General features: G+C 42.4%; 1 protein-coding gene across 1 annotated transcript; it reads left to right on the top strand.

Annotated features, from left to right (window-relative positions):
- The first annotated feature begins 9,874 nt into the window (after positions 1-9,874).
- Positions 9,875-10,810, top strand: LOC129674595 (olfactory receptor 1361-like). Its single transcript, XM_055604679.1, has one exon. The coding sequence runs from the start codon at positions 9,875-9,877 to the stop codon at positions 10,808-10,810; it is 936 nt and encodes a 311-aa protein (XP_055460654.1).
- The last annotated feature ends 4,106 nt before the right edge of the window (positions 10,811-14,916 follow it).

The raw sequence follows: 14,916 nt of genomic DNA, 5'->3' as shown, positions 1-14,916 counted from the left end.
GTTAGATATTAGATTTATTAGATATTATATTTTGTTAGATATTAGATTTGTTTGGTGTTTTGATTATTATGTGATGGTGTGGGGGACTTTCTTTTCTGGACCAATTTATTTGGTATTCTGTATGCTTCTTATACCTTTATAGACATCTTCTTTAGGTTAGGACAATTTTTTCTATGATTTTGTTGAAAATATTTTCTGGGCCTTTGATCTAGAAATCTTCTCCTTCTATTCTTAGTTTTTTTTTTTTTCAAGGTACTCCTCATTTTCTGGATGTTTTGTGTCACAAACTTTTAGATTTAACATTTTCTTTGACCAATGTATCAATTCCTTCTACTGTATCTTCTATACCTAGATTTTCTTTTCTGTTCTGTTGGTAATGCTTGTGTCTGTAGTTCCTGTTCAGTTACCTAGATTTTTTCATCCACAGATTCCCTCAGTTGTTTGTTTTTTTTTTTTTAATAACTTCTATTTCCATTTTCAGGCCTTGAATAGTTATATTCATTTACTTCACCTGGATTTCCTTAAGAAATTTGTTCGTTTCCTCTCTAAGGGAGTCCATCATCTTCATAGGCTTGGATTTAAGGTCATTTTCTTGTGTTTCATTTGTGTTGGAATACCCAGGGCTTGCTGTGGTGGGGTAGCTGGGCTCTGGTGGTGCCATATTGCCCTGGCTGTTGTTGATTGTGATCTTTCACTGGCTTTTAGCCATCTAGGTTGGTGATTATTATAGTGTTAGCTGTCATTTTCTGAATTTATATTTGTTGGAGAGTTTCTTGGATGTTCTCCCGCCCCCCTTGATTTCTGTGTTCTTTTGGTCTGAGTAGCCCATGGCTCTAGTGATGAGCAAGTCTTCAGATCCAGTAGTGTGTATCCACTAAACTTTTGGCAGCCTGTGTGACCACTGGGAGTTTGGTTGCTCACGTTGCCTCTGTGGTTCTAGTATTTTGGGAACTGGTCTGACCTCTGGTATTCTGGATACCAATGTGGCCTCTGGTAAAGCAGGGGTCTTTTTCTAGAGCTGTGGACCAGGATATGGAAAATAGATGTTTTTTAAAAGCAACCATGTGCCTTGCTGATGACCTCATTAGGGCGGAAGCAAACATGTGACTGGCAACCATCTTAACTAAGGTTTAAAAAATGCATGTGGGGGAGATGGCAGCACCAAGAGGACACTGTGTCTGATGAGCAGGACAGCAGTGACTGCACAGCGACCAACAGACTGAACTCTGGGCCCTAAAACACCAGCGATTGTGTTTCCCAGGAGAGAGGAAACCTCATGGTGTGGAAAGCAATCCAGTCCATTCTCAGGTCATCTAGCTAAAGCCCAGAAGAGTTCCTGGGTCCCAGTAGGTGTTCGATTGCCAGCCCAGAGCCACACACCTGTGTGCTCTGATCACCACCCCAGACTGAACTGTGGGCCCCACAACACCAGAGATTGGGATTTCCAGTTGAGGGAAAAACCCCACGGTGAAGGAAGCAATTGGGACCAAACTCAGGTCACCCAGACAATCCCTGGAAAAGATCCCAGGGTCCAGTGGCTGCTCAGTTGACAGCCCAGAAACCTGCCTGCACACCTGACTCACCTTCCCAGATAGACAGTCAAACAGAGTATGGTCATCTGTAAAGAGATACAGGAAGATGCAGCCAAACAGTTTGTGGCCTTCAGAGAGGAAATAATTGAATCACTGAAAGAAATAAAAGAAGCAGAGGCATGTTCAAACAAACAGGTGAAGGAATTAAAGCAAAACCAGGAAAATACACTAAGACAGGTGAAGGGAATCAACAAAAAAGTTCAAGATCTGAAGATAGAATTGGAAAAATTAAAGAAAACACTAATGGAGGAAATTATGGAAAGGAAGAACTTAGGGAAGAAAACAGGAACTACAAAGGCAAGCATAGCCAACAGACTACAAGAGATGGAATAAAGAATCTCAGAAGTGAAAGATACAATGGGAGAAATTGATGTGTCTGTCAAAGAAAATGTTAAATCTAAAAAATTCCTAACACAAACTGTCCAAGAAATCCAAGACAACATGAAAAGACAAAACCTAAGAATAATAGAAATAGAGGAAAAAGAAGATCCCCTTCTCCAGGGCCCAGAAAATATTTTCAACAAAATCATGAAGAAAATTTCCCCAACTTAAAGGAGAGGCCTATAAGAATACAAGAGGCCTACAAAACACCTAAAATTATTAGACCAGAAAAGGAAATCCTCCTACCACATAATAATCAAAATAGGAAGTATACAGAACAAAGAAAAAATACTAAAAGCTGCAAGGGGAAAAGGCCAAGTAACATATAATGGCAAACCCATCAGAATCACACCTCACATCTCAACAGAGACTATGAAAGCCAGAAGGGGCCTACACAAATATCATGCAGACCCTAAGAGAATACAGATGGCAGCCCAGGCTACTATACCCAGCAAAACTCTCAGTCATCATAGATGGAGAAAACAAGATATTCAATGACAAAAACAAATTTAAACAATACCTTCCCACAAATCCAGTGTTACAGAAGATACTAAAAGGAAAAATACAACCTAGGAAAACTAACTATAGTCAGGTAAACACAGAAAATAAATAACCTCACTACAGCAAAACTAAAAGTAGCCAAGCACACAAACACACTACCACAACCAACATAAAAATCAAAGGATCTAACAGCCACTGCTTGTTAATCTCTCACAACATCAATGGACTCAACTCTCCAATAAAAAGACACAGACTAGTAGAATGGATGTATAAGCAAGACCCAACAATATGCTGCATACAAGAAACACACCTAAGTCACAAAGATAGATTTTACCTGAGAGTAAAGGGCTGGAAGAAGGTTTTCCAAGAAAATGGACCCAAGAAGCAAGCAAGAGTAGCCATTCTAATATCTAATGAAATAGATTTTCAACAAAAATTAACCAAAAGAGATGGGGAAGGTCACTTCATACTCATCAAAAGAAACTCCCACCAAGAAGACATCACAATTCTGAACATCTATACCCCAAATACAAGGGCACCCACATTTGTAAAAGAAACATTAATAAAATTTAAACAACACATAGATCCCCACACATTAATAGTGGGAGACTTCAACACCCCACTCTCAACAAAGAACAGGTCAACAAAACAGAAATTAAACAAAGAAACAATGACCCTAACAGAGATCATGAATCAAATGGACCTAACAGACATCTACAGAACCTTTCGCCCAAACACAAAAGAATTTACCTTCTTCTCAGCACTACATGGAACCTTCTCCAAAATAGACCATATAGTTGGTCACAAAGCAAGCTTCAACAGATACAAGAAAATTGAAATAATCCCTTATATCCTATCTGACCAGCATGGACTAAAGCTGGACCTCAACAACAGAAATAGCAAAAAGCCTACACTCACATAGAAACTGAATAACTTTCTACTCAAGACAGCTGGGTCAAAGGAGAAATGAAGAAATTAAAGACTTCCTAGAATTCAATGAAAATGAAGGCACAACATTATGGGACACATTGAAAGCAGTGCTAAGAGGAAAGTTCATAGCACTAAGTGCATTCGGGAAGAAATTCGAAACATGTCATACAAGTAACTTAACGGCTCATCTGAAAGCCCTAGGAAAAAAAGAAGCAGACACACCCAAGAGAAGTAGATGGCTGGAAATAGTCAAACTCAGGGCTGAAATCAATAAGTTAGAAACAAACAAAACAATTCAAAGAATCATAAAACCAAGAGCTGGTTCTTTGAGAAAATCAACAAGGTAGACAAACCCTTAGCCAAACTAACTAAAAGGCAGAGAGACACTATCCAAATCAACAAAATCAGAAATGAGAAGGGTGAGATAACAACAGACACTGAGGAAATCTAAATAATCATTAGGTCTCACTTCAAAAGCCTATATGCCACAAAATTTGAAAATCTAAATGAAATGGACAATTTTCTGGATCAATTCCACTTACCAAAGCTGAATCAATACCAGGTAAATAAATTAAATAGCCCTATATCCCCTAAGGAAATAGAAGCTGTCATCAAAAGTCTCCCATCCAAAAAATCCCAGGGCCAGATGGTTTCAGCGCAGAATTCTATCAGACCTTCAAAGAAGAGCTAACACCAATACTCTTCAAACTATTCCACAAAATAGAAACAGAAGGAACATTCCCAAACTCATTTTATGAAGCCACAGTCACCTCGGTACCTAAACTCACAAACACCCAACAAAGAAAGAAAAAAATTTAGGCCTATCTCCCTTATGAGCATTGATGCAAAAATACTCAACAAAATACTCACAAACCAAATCCCAAAACATATCAAAGATATCATCTACTATGACCAAGTAGGCTTCATCCCAGGTATGCAGGGGTGGTTCAATATATGGAATCCATCATATAAACAAACTGAAAGAAAAAAAAAACACATGATAATCTCCTTAGATGCTGAAAAAGCATTTGACAAAATGCAACACCCATTCATGTTTAAAGTCCTGGAGAGATCAGGGATACAAGGCACATATCTAAACATAGTAAAGGCAATATACAGCAAGCTTATAGCCAACATCAAACTAAATGGAAAGAAACTTAAATCAATCCCACTGAAATCAGGGGATTTCAGGCAAGGCTGCCTACTCTCTCCATACCTCTTCAACATAGTTCTTGAAGTCCTTGCTAGAGCAATAAGACAAATAAAGTAGATCAAGGGGATTAAGTTTGGAAAGGAAGAAGTCAAAGTATCATTATTTACAGATGATATGATAGTACATATGAGTGACCCCAAAAATTCTACCAGGGAAGTCCTACAGGAACTCCAACACCTTTGGCTGGATACAAAATTAACTAAAAAAAAAATCAGTAGCTCTCTTGTATACAGAAGACAAATGGGTTGAGAAAAAAATTAGGGAAACAACACCCTTCACAATAGCCACAAAGGCCATAAAGTACCTTGGTTAGTAACTCTAACCAAGCAAGTCAAAGACTTGTATGAAAAAAACTTCCAGTTTCTGAAGAAAGAAATAGAAGAAGATACCAGAAGATGGAAAGATCTCCCATGCTCATGGCTTGGCAGGATTAACATAGTAAAAATGGCCACCTTACCAAAAGCAATCTACAGATTCAATACCATTCCCATCAAATTACCAACACAATTTTTACAGACTTTGAAAGAAAAATTCTCAACTTCATACAGAATTACAAGAAACCCAGAATTGCTAAAACAATCCTCTACAAGAAAAGATCTTCTGGAGGTATCTCCATCCCTAATCTCAAGCTGTACTATAGAGCAATAGTAATAAAGACTGCATAGTACTGGCATAGAAACAGGCTGGTGGATCAATGTAATCGAATAGAAGACCCAGAAATAAACCCACACACTTATGAACACCTGATTTTTTACAAAGATGCCAAAACCATACAATGGAAAAAAGATAGCATCTTCAACAAATGGTGCTGGTCTAATTGGATATCTACATGTAGAAAAATGCAAATAGATCCATCCGTACTTAGCACCCTGCACAAAACTAAAGTCCAAGTGGATCAAAGACCTCAACATAAAACAAGACATACTAAGCCTGTTAAAAGAAAAATTGGGGAAGAGCCTTGAGCTCATTAGCACATTAGACAACTTCCTGAACAGAACAACAATAGCACAGGCTCTAAGATCAACAGTCAATAAATGGGACCTCATGAAGTGGAAAAGTTTCTATAAAGCAGAGGACACTGTAAAGCAAAGGCTGTTGTCAGAACAAAACAACAGCCTACAGATTGGGAAAGGAGCTTCACTAACTTTATATCTGACAGAGGGCTAAGATCCAGAATATATAAAGAAATCAAGAAGTTAAACAGCAACAAATCAAGTAATCCAATTAAAAAATGAGGTACAGAGTTAAACAAAGAATTCTCAATAGAGGAATATCGAATGGCAGAGAAACACTTAAAGAAATGTTCAACATCCTTAGTCATCAGGGAGATGCAAATCAAAAGGACCCCGAGATTTCACCTTACACCCATCAGAATGGCTAAGATCAAGAACTCAAGTGACAACACATGCTGGAGAGGATGTGGAGAAGGGGGAACCCTCATCCATTGCTGGTGGGAATGTAAACTTGTACAACCACTTTAGAAATCAATCTGGTGCTTTCTCAGACAACTAGGAATAGTGCTACCTCAAGATCCAGCTATACCACTTTTAGGCATGTATCTAAAAGATGTTCAAGTACACAACGAGGACATTTGCTCAACCATGTTCGTAGCAGCTTTATTTGTAATAGCCAGAATCTGGAAACAACGCACATGTCCCTCAATTGAGGAATGGATACAGAAATTGTGGTACATTTACACAATGAAATACTACTCAGCAATTAAAAACAAGGAAATCATGAAATTTGCAGGCAAATGGTGAAAACTAGAAAAGATCATCCTGAGTGAGGTATCCCAGAAGCAGAAAGACACACATGGCATATACTCACTTATAAGTGGATATTAGACATATAATATAGGATAATCATACTAAAATCTGTGCACCTAAAGAAGCTAAGCAAGAAGGAGGACCCTGGGTAAGATGCTCAGTCTTCATTCAGGAGGGAAACAGGATAGACATCGGAAGAAGGTGAAAAAAAGGAACAAGTCAGGAGCTTACCACAGAGGTCCTCTGAAAAACTCTACCCAGCAGGGTATTAAAGCAGATGCTGAGACTCAGTCAAACTTTGGGCAGAGAATCTTATGAAAGAAGGGGGAGATAAAAAGATCTGGAAGAATCTGGACTTGCACAGGAGAACAACAGAACCCACCCCCCCCAAAAAAAAATCTGGGGCTAGGGGTCTTTTCTGAGACTGATACTCCAACCGAGGACCATTCATGGACATAACCTAGAACCCCTGCACAGATGTAGCCCATGGCAGCTCAGTCTCCAAATGGGTTCCCTAGTGGAGGAACAGGGGCTGTCTCTGACATGAACTCAGTGGCTGGCTCTTTGATCACCTCCCCCTGAGGAGGGGAGCAGCCTTACCAGGTCACAGAGGAAGACTATGAAAGACAGTCCTGATGAGACCTGATAGGCTAGGGTCAGATGGAAGGGGAGGAGGACCTTCACTCTCAGTGGACTGGGGAAAGAGTATGGGAGGAGAGGAGGGAGGGAAGAAAGGTGGGGTTGGGAGGGGATGAGGGTGGGGCTACAGCTGGGATACAAAGTGAGTAAGTTGTAATAAATAAAAAATTATATAAAAAATGCATGCAGTGTAACTTCAGCACCATCTTGAATAAGATGACCATGTGGCAGAAACCAACTAAGACAACAATCATAAAATTTCTTAGTCCTACTGAGCCCCAGTTTATCATTGCACCTCCTTTTCAGAGGAAGGAGACAACACAGGTCTCAGAAATATCTTAGAGCATTATGAATATTAATATGATAAATTCCTAAGGTTATAAAGGTCTTCTCAGAATACCAAAAGCTGATTTAGCGATTTTCGTCCAAGTCTTTGCCAAGCCTCTGCCGGGCTTCTAGAAAATCAGGTCACAAAAGCTGACACAAAATTGAATGTCCTTGCTCACGTCTGGATCACCCGTTCGGGACCCTGAGGCAGACAATCAGAAGTCGGGTCATGCCGAGTTATGGTGAGCCTCCAGGCCAGCCTTGGCTACCGTGTGATGTCTCAGAAGACAAAAACAGGCTCTGTGTGGTGGTGATGCCTTTAAACACAGCATACAGGAGGTTTCCACATGCAGTCAGGAATCTTCCTGGTAGGGATGGCAGAGCACCAGGGTGGAGAGGGCTGGTGGAGACACTCAGGTGAGTGTATAGATTTGCGGAAGTGGGTGAGCGACTGTGAGCTGGGGGAAAGCCAAAAGGAAGTCTGTTCTTGGTGCATGGGATTTTTCAGTCATGGCTGGCTACCTACTCCTCCGTCTTTCCCCTTCTTCACTGTATTTTGCAGCACGTTCTTTAAGAATCAGCCTTAATTCTAATTCCACCTATTCCAATCCTGCCTCCCGTTGTCTCATATGGAAGTGTGCTGTAAGTCCTATGCAGTCAACAGATAGAAACAGAAGAGGGACATTCACCAAAGGGTGCTGTAGTGCCTCTGGTTTCTGTGCTGTGAGAGTCTGGACTAACTGACCTCCAGGCTTAGGTCACTGAGATGATAATGCTCTCAGGGAATTTCCTCTGGGACTTGTCTCCACCCAGACTGCTTTTTCCCCACGTTCCGACCCAGGAGTGCAATGTTTGGCTTCTCCCTCATTGTTGGTCCACAGAGAGCAGGATCTAGGCAGGACCATTGCTGTCTGCCTGTCTTTAGTGAGGTGCTCAGGGAGTCCAGCCCAGTGGGAAGGACGCTGCAGTAAATACCTTCCTGAGTCCCCAAACCTCCTCGCAGTACGCAGGACTAGGATGGAGATCGCCCACTTCTTCACCTGCTAAGAGCCCTCCTAGGATTCTGACCCTTCCCAACTGTAGACCAAAGACAACATTGCCCTCCAAGGCACCAAGCAACGCCAAGAACCTGGGCCAGTTACAGCACTGACATGTCAGTTTCTCTACCAAAAAACTCACTTCTTCATGTTAACCAATAGCAACATTTTGGTAAGCCCATGAGGCTGAATTCGAGTTGAATACAACAGTAACTAGCTATTTCTCATTAAATGGTTTGAAAGTTCGTGTGTGTGTGTGTGTGTGTGTGTGTGTACAGCAAATGTGGCAGTCAGAGGAAAACTTTCAGGGGAATTCTTTTTCTCCTTCTACCGGGTGGAATCCTGAGGGCTTGGGCTCAGGACATCAGGCTTGGAACAATAAGTTTCTACATGCTGAGCCATCTCTTTGGCCCCTGCTGTGTTTCTTTTTTCTTCTATGAGCTGCTAAAGGACTGGAGGAAAGGTAGGGACAGTTAACAGGGATGTATGTGATTCCAGGGAAGGGCCACCCGTGCACACGTTAAGACAATGTATGTATTATTGTGTGTGGTACGCATGTTATAATGTGTACACGTGAAGACAAGGGTTCCGTGGAGCTGCTTTTCTCGTTCCGGTGTTCTGGGGTCAAACACAGGTTTTCAGGTTTGCTCAGTAAACCCCTTTACCCACTGAAGCATCCGCAGCTCTTGCATGCATATTTTATGTTGTATTCAGCAAGGCACAAAGGGGAATCTGGTGGGACCAGAACCATCTAGGACCTAGAGTAGGAAGTTGAGAGCGTGAGCACTGAGTGTAGACCCAGACCCAGCCAACCTAATGCAGGCGTTCTTAAACACACACACACACACGCACACACACACACACACACACACACAATTTATTTATTTATTTTGTTGTCTTCCTGTATTTTTTTAATTTTTTAAATTTTTTTTACTATTAATTACACTTTATTCATTTTGTATTCCCCCATAAGCCCCTTCCTCCTCCCCTCCCGATCCCACCCTCCCTCCCCCTTCCTCATGCATGCCCCTCCCCAAGTCCACTGATAGGGGAGGTCCTCTTCTCCTTCCTTTTGATCTTAGTCTATCAGATCACATCAGGAGTGGCTGCATTGTCATCTTCTGTGGCCTGGTAAGGCTGCTCCCCCCTCATATCTGTGGGTGCTTTACCTGAATGTATGTAGACCAAATGGTGCAGTGCCCACAGGGACCAGAAGAGGGCAATAGATCACCGGGACAAGTGTTACACACTGTTGCTAGCCACCCTGTGGGTGCTGGGACCTGGCTGTGGTCTGCCTCTTCCATGGCACCATCATATCCCTGGGTCCTCTGGAAAATGAGCTGGGCATTTTATTGTTGAAATATCTCCCCAGCCCTATTGCAGGTTTCTTGTTTTTTTGTTTTTTAAATATGGCAATGTCTGTAGTACGATTTGTTGAATTCAAAGCACACACTTCTGGTTCTCTTCTTTGTAGCTGGGCTCACACTCATGAGAGGCACCAACCAGTTCATTGTCTCCAAGTTCCTCCTCCTGGGCCTCTCCACGCAGCCCCAGCAGCAGCAGCTCCTGTTATTGCTCTTCCTCATCATGTACCTCGCCGCCATCTTGGGAAACTTGCTCATCGTCTTGGCCATCGGCACAGACTCCTGCCTGCACACCCCCATGTACTTCTTCCTCAGCAACCTGTCCTTCGTGGATGTCTGCTTCTCCTCCACCACTATCCCCCAGGTCCTGGCCAACCACATCCTCGGGAGTCAGGCCATTTCCTCCTCTGGCTGTCTCACGCAGATTTATTTTCTCTTTGAACTTACAGACATGGACAATTTCTTGCTGGCTGTGATGGCCTATGACCAGTATGTGGCCATTTGCCACCCCTTACACTACACAGCAAGGATGACCCTTCAGCTTTGCGCCCTCCTTGTTGTTGGGTCCTGGGTGGTAGCCATCCTGAATGCCCTGTTACACACGCTGCTCATGGCTCGACTCTCGTTCTGTGCAGACATCATCCCCTACTTCTTCTGTGATGTGACTCCCCTGCTGAAGCTCTCCTGCTCTGACGCACGCCTCAACGAGCTGCTGATTCTTTACGGCGCAGGGCTGATAATGATAGCCCCATTTGTCTGCATCCTCGTCTCTTATGTCCTGATTGTTGGTGCCGTCCTGAGGGTCTCGTCCCCGAGGGGAAGGTGGAAAGCCTCCACCTGCGGCTCCCACCTGGCTGTGGTCTGCCTCTTCTATGGTGCCATCATATCCCTGTACTTCAACCCCTCATCCTCTCACTCATCTGCAAAGGACATGGCATCTGCTGTGCTGTACACCGTGGTGACCCCCATGCTGAACCCCTTAATCTACAGCCTGAGGAACGGGGACCTGAAAGGAGCTTTAGGGAAAGTGCTCTCCATGAAATTTCCATCTACTCGATAATGTTGAAGGTGACGAACATCACAGAGGGAACTAGTCTAAGAATTCGTCATGTTTCTGTCAATTATCTGAAACTTAGCACTTGCCTTTAAGAAAAGCATGTACTATCTGCATTGAATGCAAAACCCAGAATACAAACCCTTTAGGTAAAAGAATGAAAAAAACATCTTTAACAAGCACCTTTATTCAGATTGTCATGTCGATGACTTGGCAAAACCCACCATATACGCGTGTACGCAGCTTTGGAGAACAGCAAGGAATCTCAATGAGACGACACGAGAGAGGACTGATGATAAGCCCAAAGCTGTGTCAGGTGCTGTTGGAATGGGGAATTGATTCCTGATCCGGAAGGGATGTGGCTTCTGAGCTGGGAAATTCTGAGTGGCTAGCCTCGAGCAGTTCACTAGAAGACTGGGCTGGCCAAGCAGCAGCCGCACAGGTCAGCCATTTCAGGGCAGTGGGTGGGCCTGTTGTTTGTGTTCAGATGTGGTTACAGCATGGTCTTTTGATCTTGCGCTACCTCTGTATCAGAGACCTATTTGCTAGTGAGGTTCTTTGTAACTCTCTTGTCCCTTGGCAGAGTGCCAACATCCAGCTGGGAGTGTGAGGCCGCCTCTGGGATACCACAGCTGTTCGTTCTTCCTCTAACAGAGGACTTGGCTTGATGGCATCTCGGGGGAAGACCAGACTTGGAGGGCTGAGAAGGAAGGGTTTGGAGCTCCGGGAAACCCTAGGTCTGCAGCTCATTTGGAGTTAGTGTGTTGTTCTTGTTATCTGGGAGTTATGCAGCATATAACATTAAGCAGGAAATAGGTCAAGAACTGCCTTCTGCAACCCCAGTGTCCGGGCATGTCAGGTAGCTCCACCCTCTTTTCCTTCCCTTGTTCCACTTGTCAGCATTTGCTGGTGTTTTCACTTAGCTACCATTTCTGTTTGTTTGCTTGTTTGTTTATTTGTTTGCTTGTTTGTTTTGAGACAGAGTCTCTCTCTGTAGGCCTGGCTGTCTTGGAACTTTCACTGAGGTAAATACTTACATATTGGCTTTCAAATTCTACTGCATAGCAAAACTTTTCATGTTAGTGTCTATAGTTTGGTTTTGCTTTTATTTCTAAGATTTACATCTTTTCTTTTTAGTTCTTTGGATAATGTGTTTTGAGCCACCCCCTCCCAGGTACTCCCAGACTCCCATGCCCCTCTCACCCAGTTTTGTGAACCCCCCCCCCTTCATTTTTAACTCCCACCAAGTTTCACTCGTGCTGCCCATATGTGGGGCCTCCTGCGGAGTGTGGTCTAGTTAAAGAGGCTGCACTGTTAAAGAAAACCGGTTCCTCCTTTTCTAGGGGCAATGCTTGCTGGCAGCTCAACAGCTAGAGGCCAAGGGTGAGATTTCGTGCTCATTTCCTCTACAACTTTTGTCTAGCATCAGCTTACAGGAGTCTCGCTGGTTTTCACAGCCGCTGTGAGCCCGAGCACGGCCGTGCCTGGACGGCACTGTTTTCCTGTAGCCATCTCCCACCTCTAGTTCTTACACTCTGTCTTCAAGCTGACAGGACTTCTGAGATGTACAGATTATTGTTTTCAAGCAAATTTGAGAGCTCTTCAGTCATTCTTTCTAAAAAGCAATTCCCCACTCCTTCCTCTCCTTTCCCTTTAGAGTCTGGTCCTGTATGTGATAACACCTCCTGCCTTTGCTCTCTGTCCATTGCTCTTTGTTCTTTCTTCCTCTCTGTGTTCAGCTTGCACTGTCTCTATCACTCTTTCTTCTTCCAGATCAAATCTGCTGAGGCCCTTTGATGAGCTGTTTATTTCAATTAGTGTCCTCCCACTTCCAGGATTTCTGCCTCGTCCCTTGTTCTTTTCTCACATTTCCCACTTGCCTGCTCTCTGTTTGATGTGGCATTGTTGTCAAACTTTCATTTCGTTCTGTTTTACACTTGTTTGTTTGTTGTTTGTTTGCTGTGCGTGTGTTCTGGGGAGAGAGCAGTTTGCTAACGATTGCCAATGTGGTCAGAGGACAGGCAACTTGTTATTTTTCTCCTTCCATGTTTTAAGCCCAGAGGACGACAAGCAGGTTCTCTCCTACAGTGTCGGCTCTAACCGCCATGGTCTGACCCGGAAACACTGAACAGGTTCCATTGGTATGTGAAGGACATAGGCCTCATTGAGTTGGACTAAGCGACCATGAATGAATTATTCAAGACTGTCTACCCAGTGAAATGGGTCATGATAGTCTTTGTACATAAAGATTTAAAAATGAAGACCTTCAAAACAACTAGCACAAAAAGATTAGTCTACTGGGACCACACCTTAAGGACTAGGAGATAGAAGAACTCTAATTCAGCAGTCTCTTTAACATGACTGTAGCATGCCATGGCTGTAACTATCTCTGTCAGTTCAAGGCCAGCGTGGTCTACATAGTGTGTTACAGGACAACCAGGTTTATGTAGAAGTCCTGGTTCAGAGACACTCAGACACACACACAGAGACAGAGAGAGACCTTGTTATCAATATATCCAGCGGGAGATCACAGTATTGATGGGGTAAGTAGGGAAAATTCATTTGAAGCTACAGAAACATAATTCTACTCCTCGTTTGAGGTAACATTTTTATCTTCTCATGAACTTGTATGACATACAACCTTAAGGCAGGAAAATGGTTGATTAGAAGGAAAATATCCTCTATTATCCCAGTATCCGGAGATGTCAGGCGATTGCCTTCTTCCCCCATTCTGTCCTATTTATTTAGATGGACTCAGATAATTTTATTCAAATATTAGTCTACATCAAACCCTTCAACTGTTATTTTATAAGAGGTTTTCTAAGTTACTGCATGTCTCTACAATTTTATTTTTATAGATTTTATATATGTCCACTCTCTGGTAATTTTATTTCTCCTTTAAAGCTTAAAAAACTTGTAGTATGTTTTGAAATTTATTTTGAAAGTGTCTAATAAGACTGACATGGGATCACAGGCCTGCAGTGGCAGCACCAGGAGGCTGAAGAGGAGGATCACAAGTTCATGACCAGCCTATGCTCTTTTATGAGTTTCAGGTCATCACAAACTGCACTGTGAAATCTTGTCTCAATAAAAGAAAATTTATTGAAACATATGAAATGTTTTCTCCTCATCTTTTGCTCTCAGCGCTTTTAATATGGCACCTGACTCCAGTATGTGCTCCTGCTAGTCGTGATCAATTGCGCTTCCTGTATAGACAGATCATCTTTAACATTTTTGAATTTTTACCCATTATTTCTTCAAATACCTTTTCCCTTCCCCTAAGAGTCCTTATTGTATGTATATATTTGGTGTACTAACGTTGCCTACATTTGACCCAGCGTTCATTTTTTTCCTCATTCTTTTTCCTTCTACGTGTCAACTTCCACAATCTGTATATGACCATTTACAGGTTTGCTAATTATTTCTTTATTTGGTACAACTTTGTAGAGCCCATTTAGTGAGCTGTTTATATCATTTGTTTATTTCCCAAACTCCAGAATTTTTGTTTGGCATTCCTAGTACTTTTTGTTTCCTTGTTCCCTATTTGATTTGACATTGTTTTCTTGGAAACTCAGTTGTATCACGTAACTATGTTTTTTGTTTGAGTCCCAAGAGTGGGATGTGGGAATGTTTTTCCTCTGCAGAAAAGAGCCCTCGTGGAAAACAGCACCCATGAAAACTCCCTCATGTGAGAGCCTTAGTTTTTGCGAGCTGCAAAACATCCCCCAGTGGACTCTGAGAAGGGATCCTAGAAGCATAGGAATAGCGAGCAATGCTTTCTGCATCTCTATGTTGTAATCAGCTTCAACTTTGTACATAACTGTAAAGCCCCTTCTTGAGTCATACTTTCGTTCTTAGCATTGCTATAGCTCCTCTGTTAACAGCTGCTGTCACTTTTAGCATATCAGAAGCTTAGCATACCAGAAGCCATTTTCCCACCTAGTCCCCATCTTGAGTATGAGGTAAAATTAACGGATACAATTCAATAGTTCAGTGCTTGCTGCTTAAAATAAGAAATGCATGTTCTGTTTGAATTAAAGATAAATGTATGTTCTGTTAGAGGTTAGACTGCAACACTCTGCAACTTTCCTTACTCTCAGCTAATCAGTTAA

The sequence above is a fragment of the Psammomys obesus genome, unplaced genomic scaffold (assembly GCF_907164565.1).
Source record: "Psammomys obesus unplaced genomic scaffold, mPsaObe1.curated_primary_1811, whole genome shotgun sequence".
Classification (NCBI taxonomy): Eukaryota; Metazoa; Chordata; class Mammalia; order Rodentia; family Muridae; genus Psammomys; species Psammomys obesus.
This window is presented reverse-complemented; position numbering and strand designations above follow the sequence as displayed.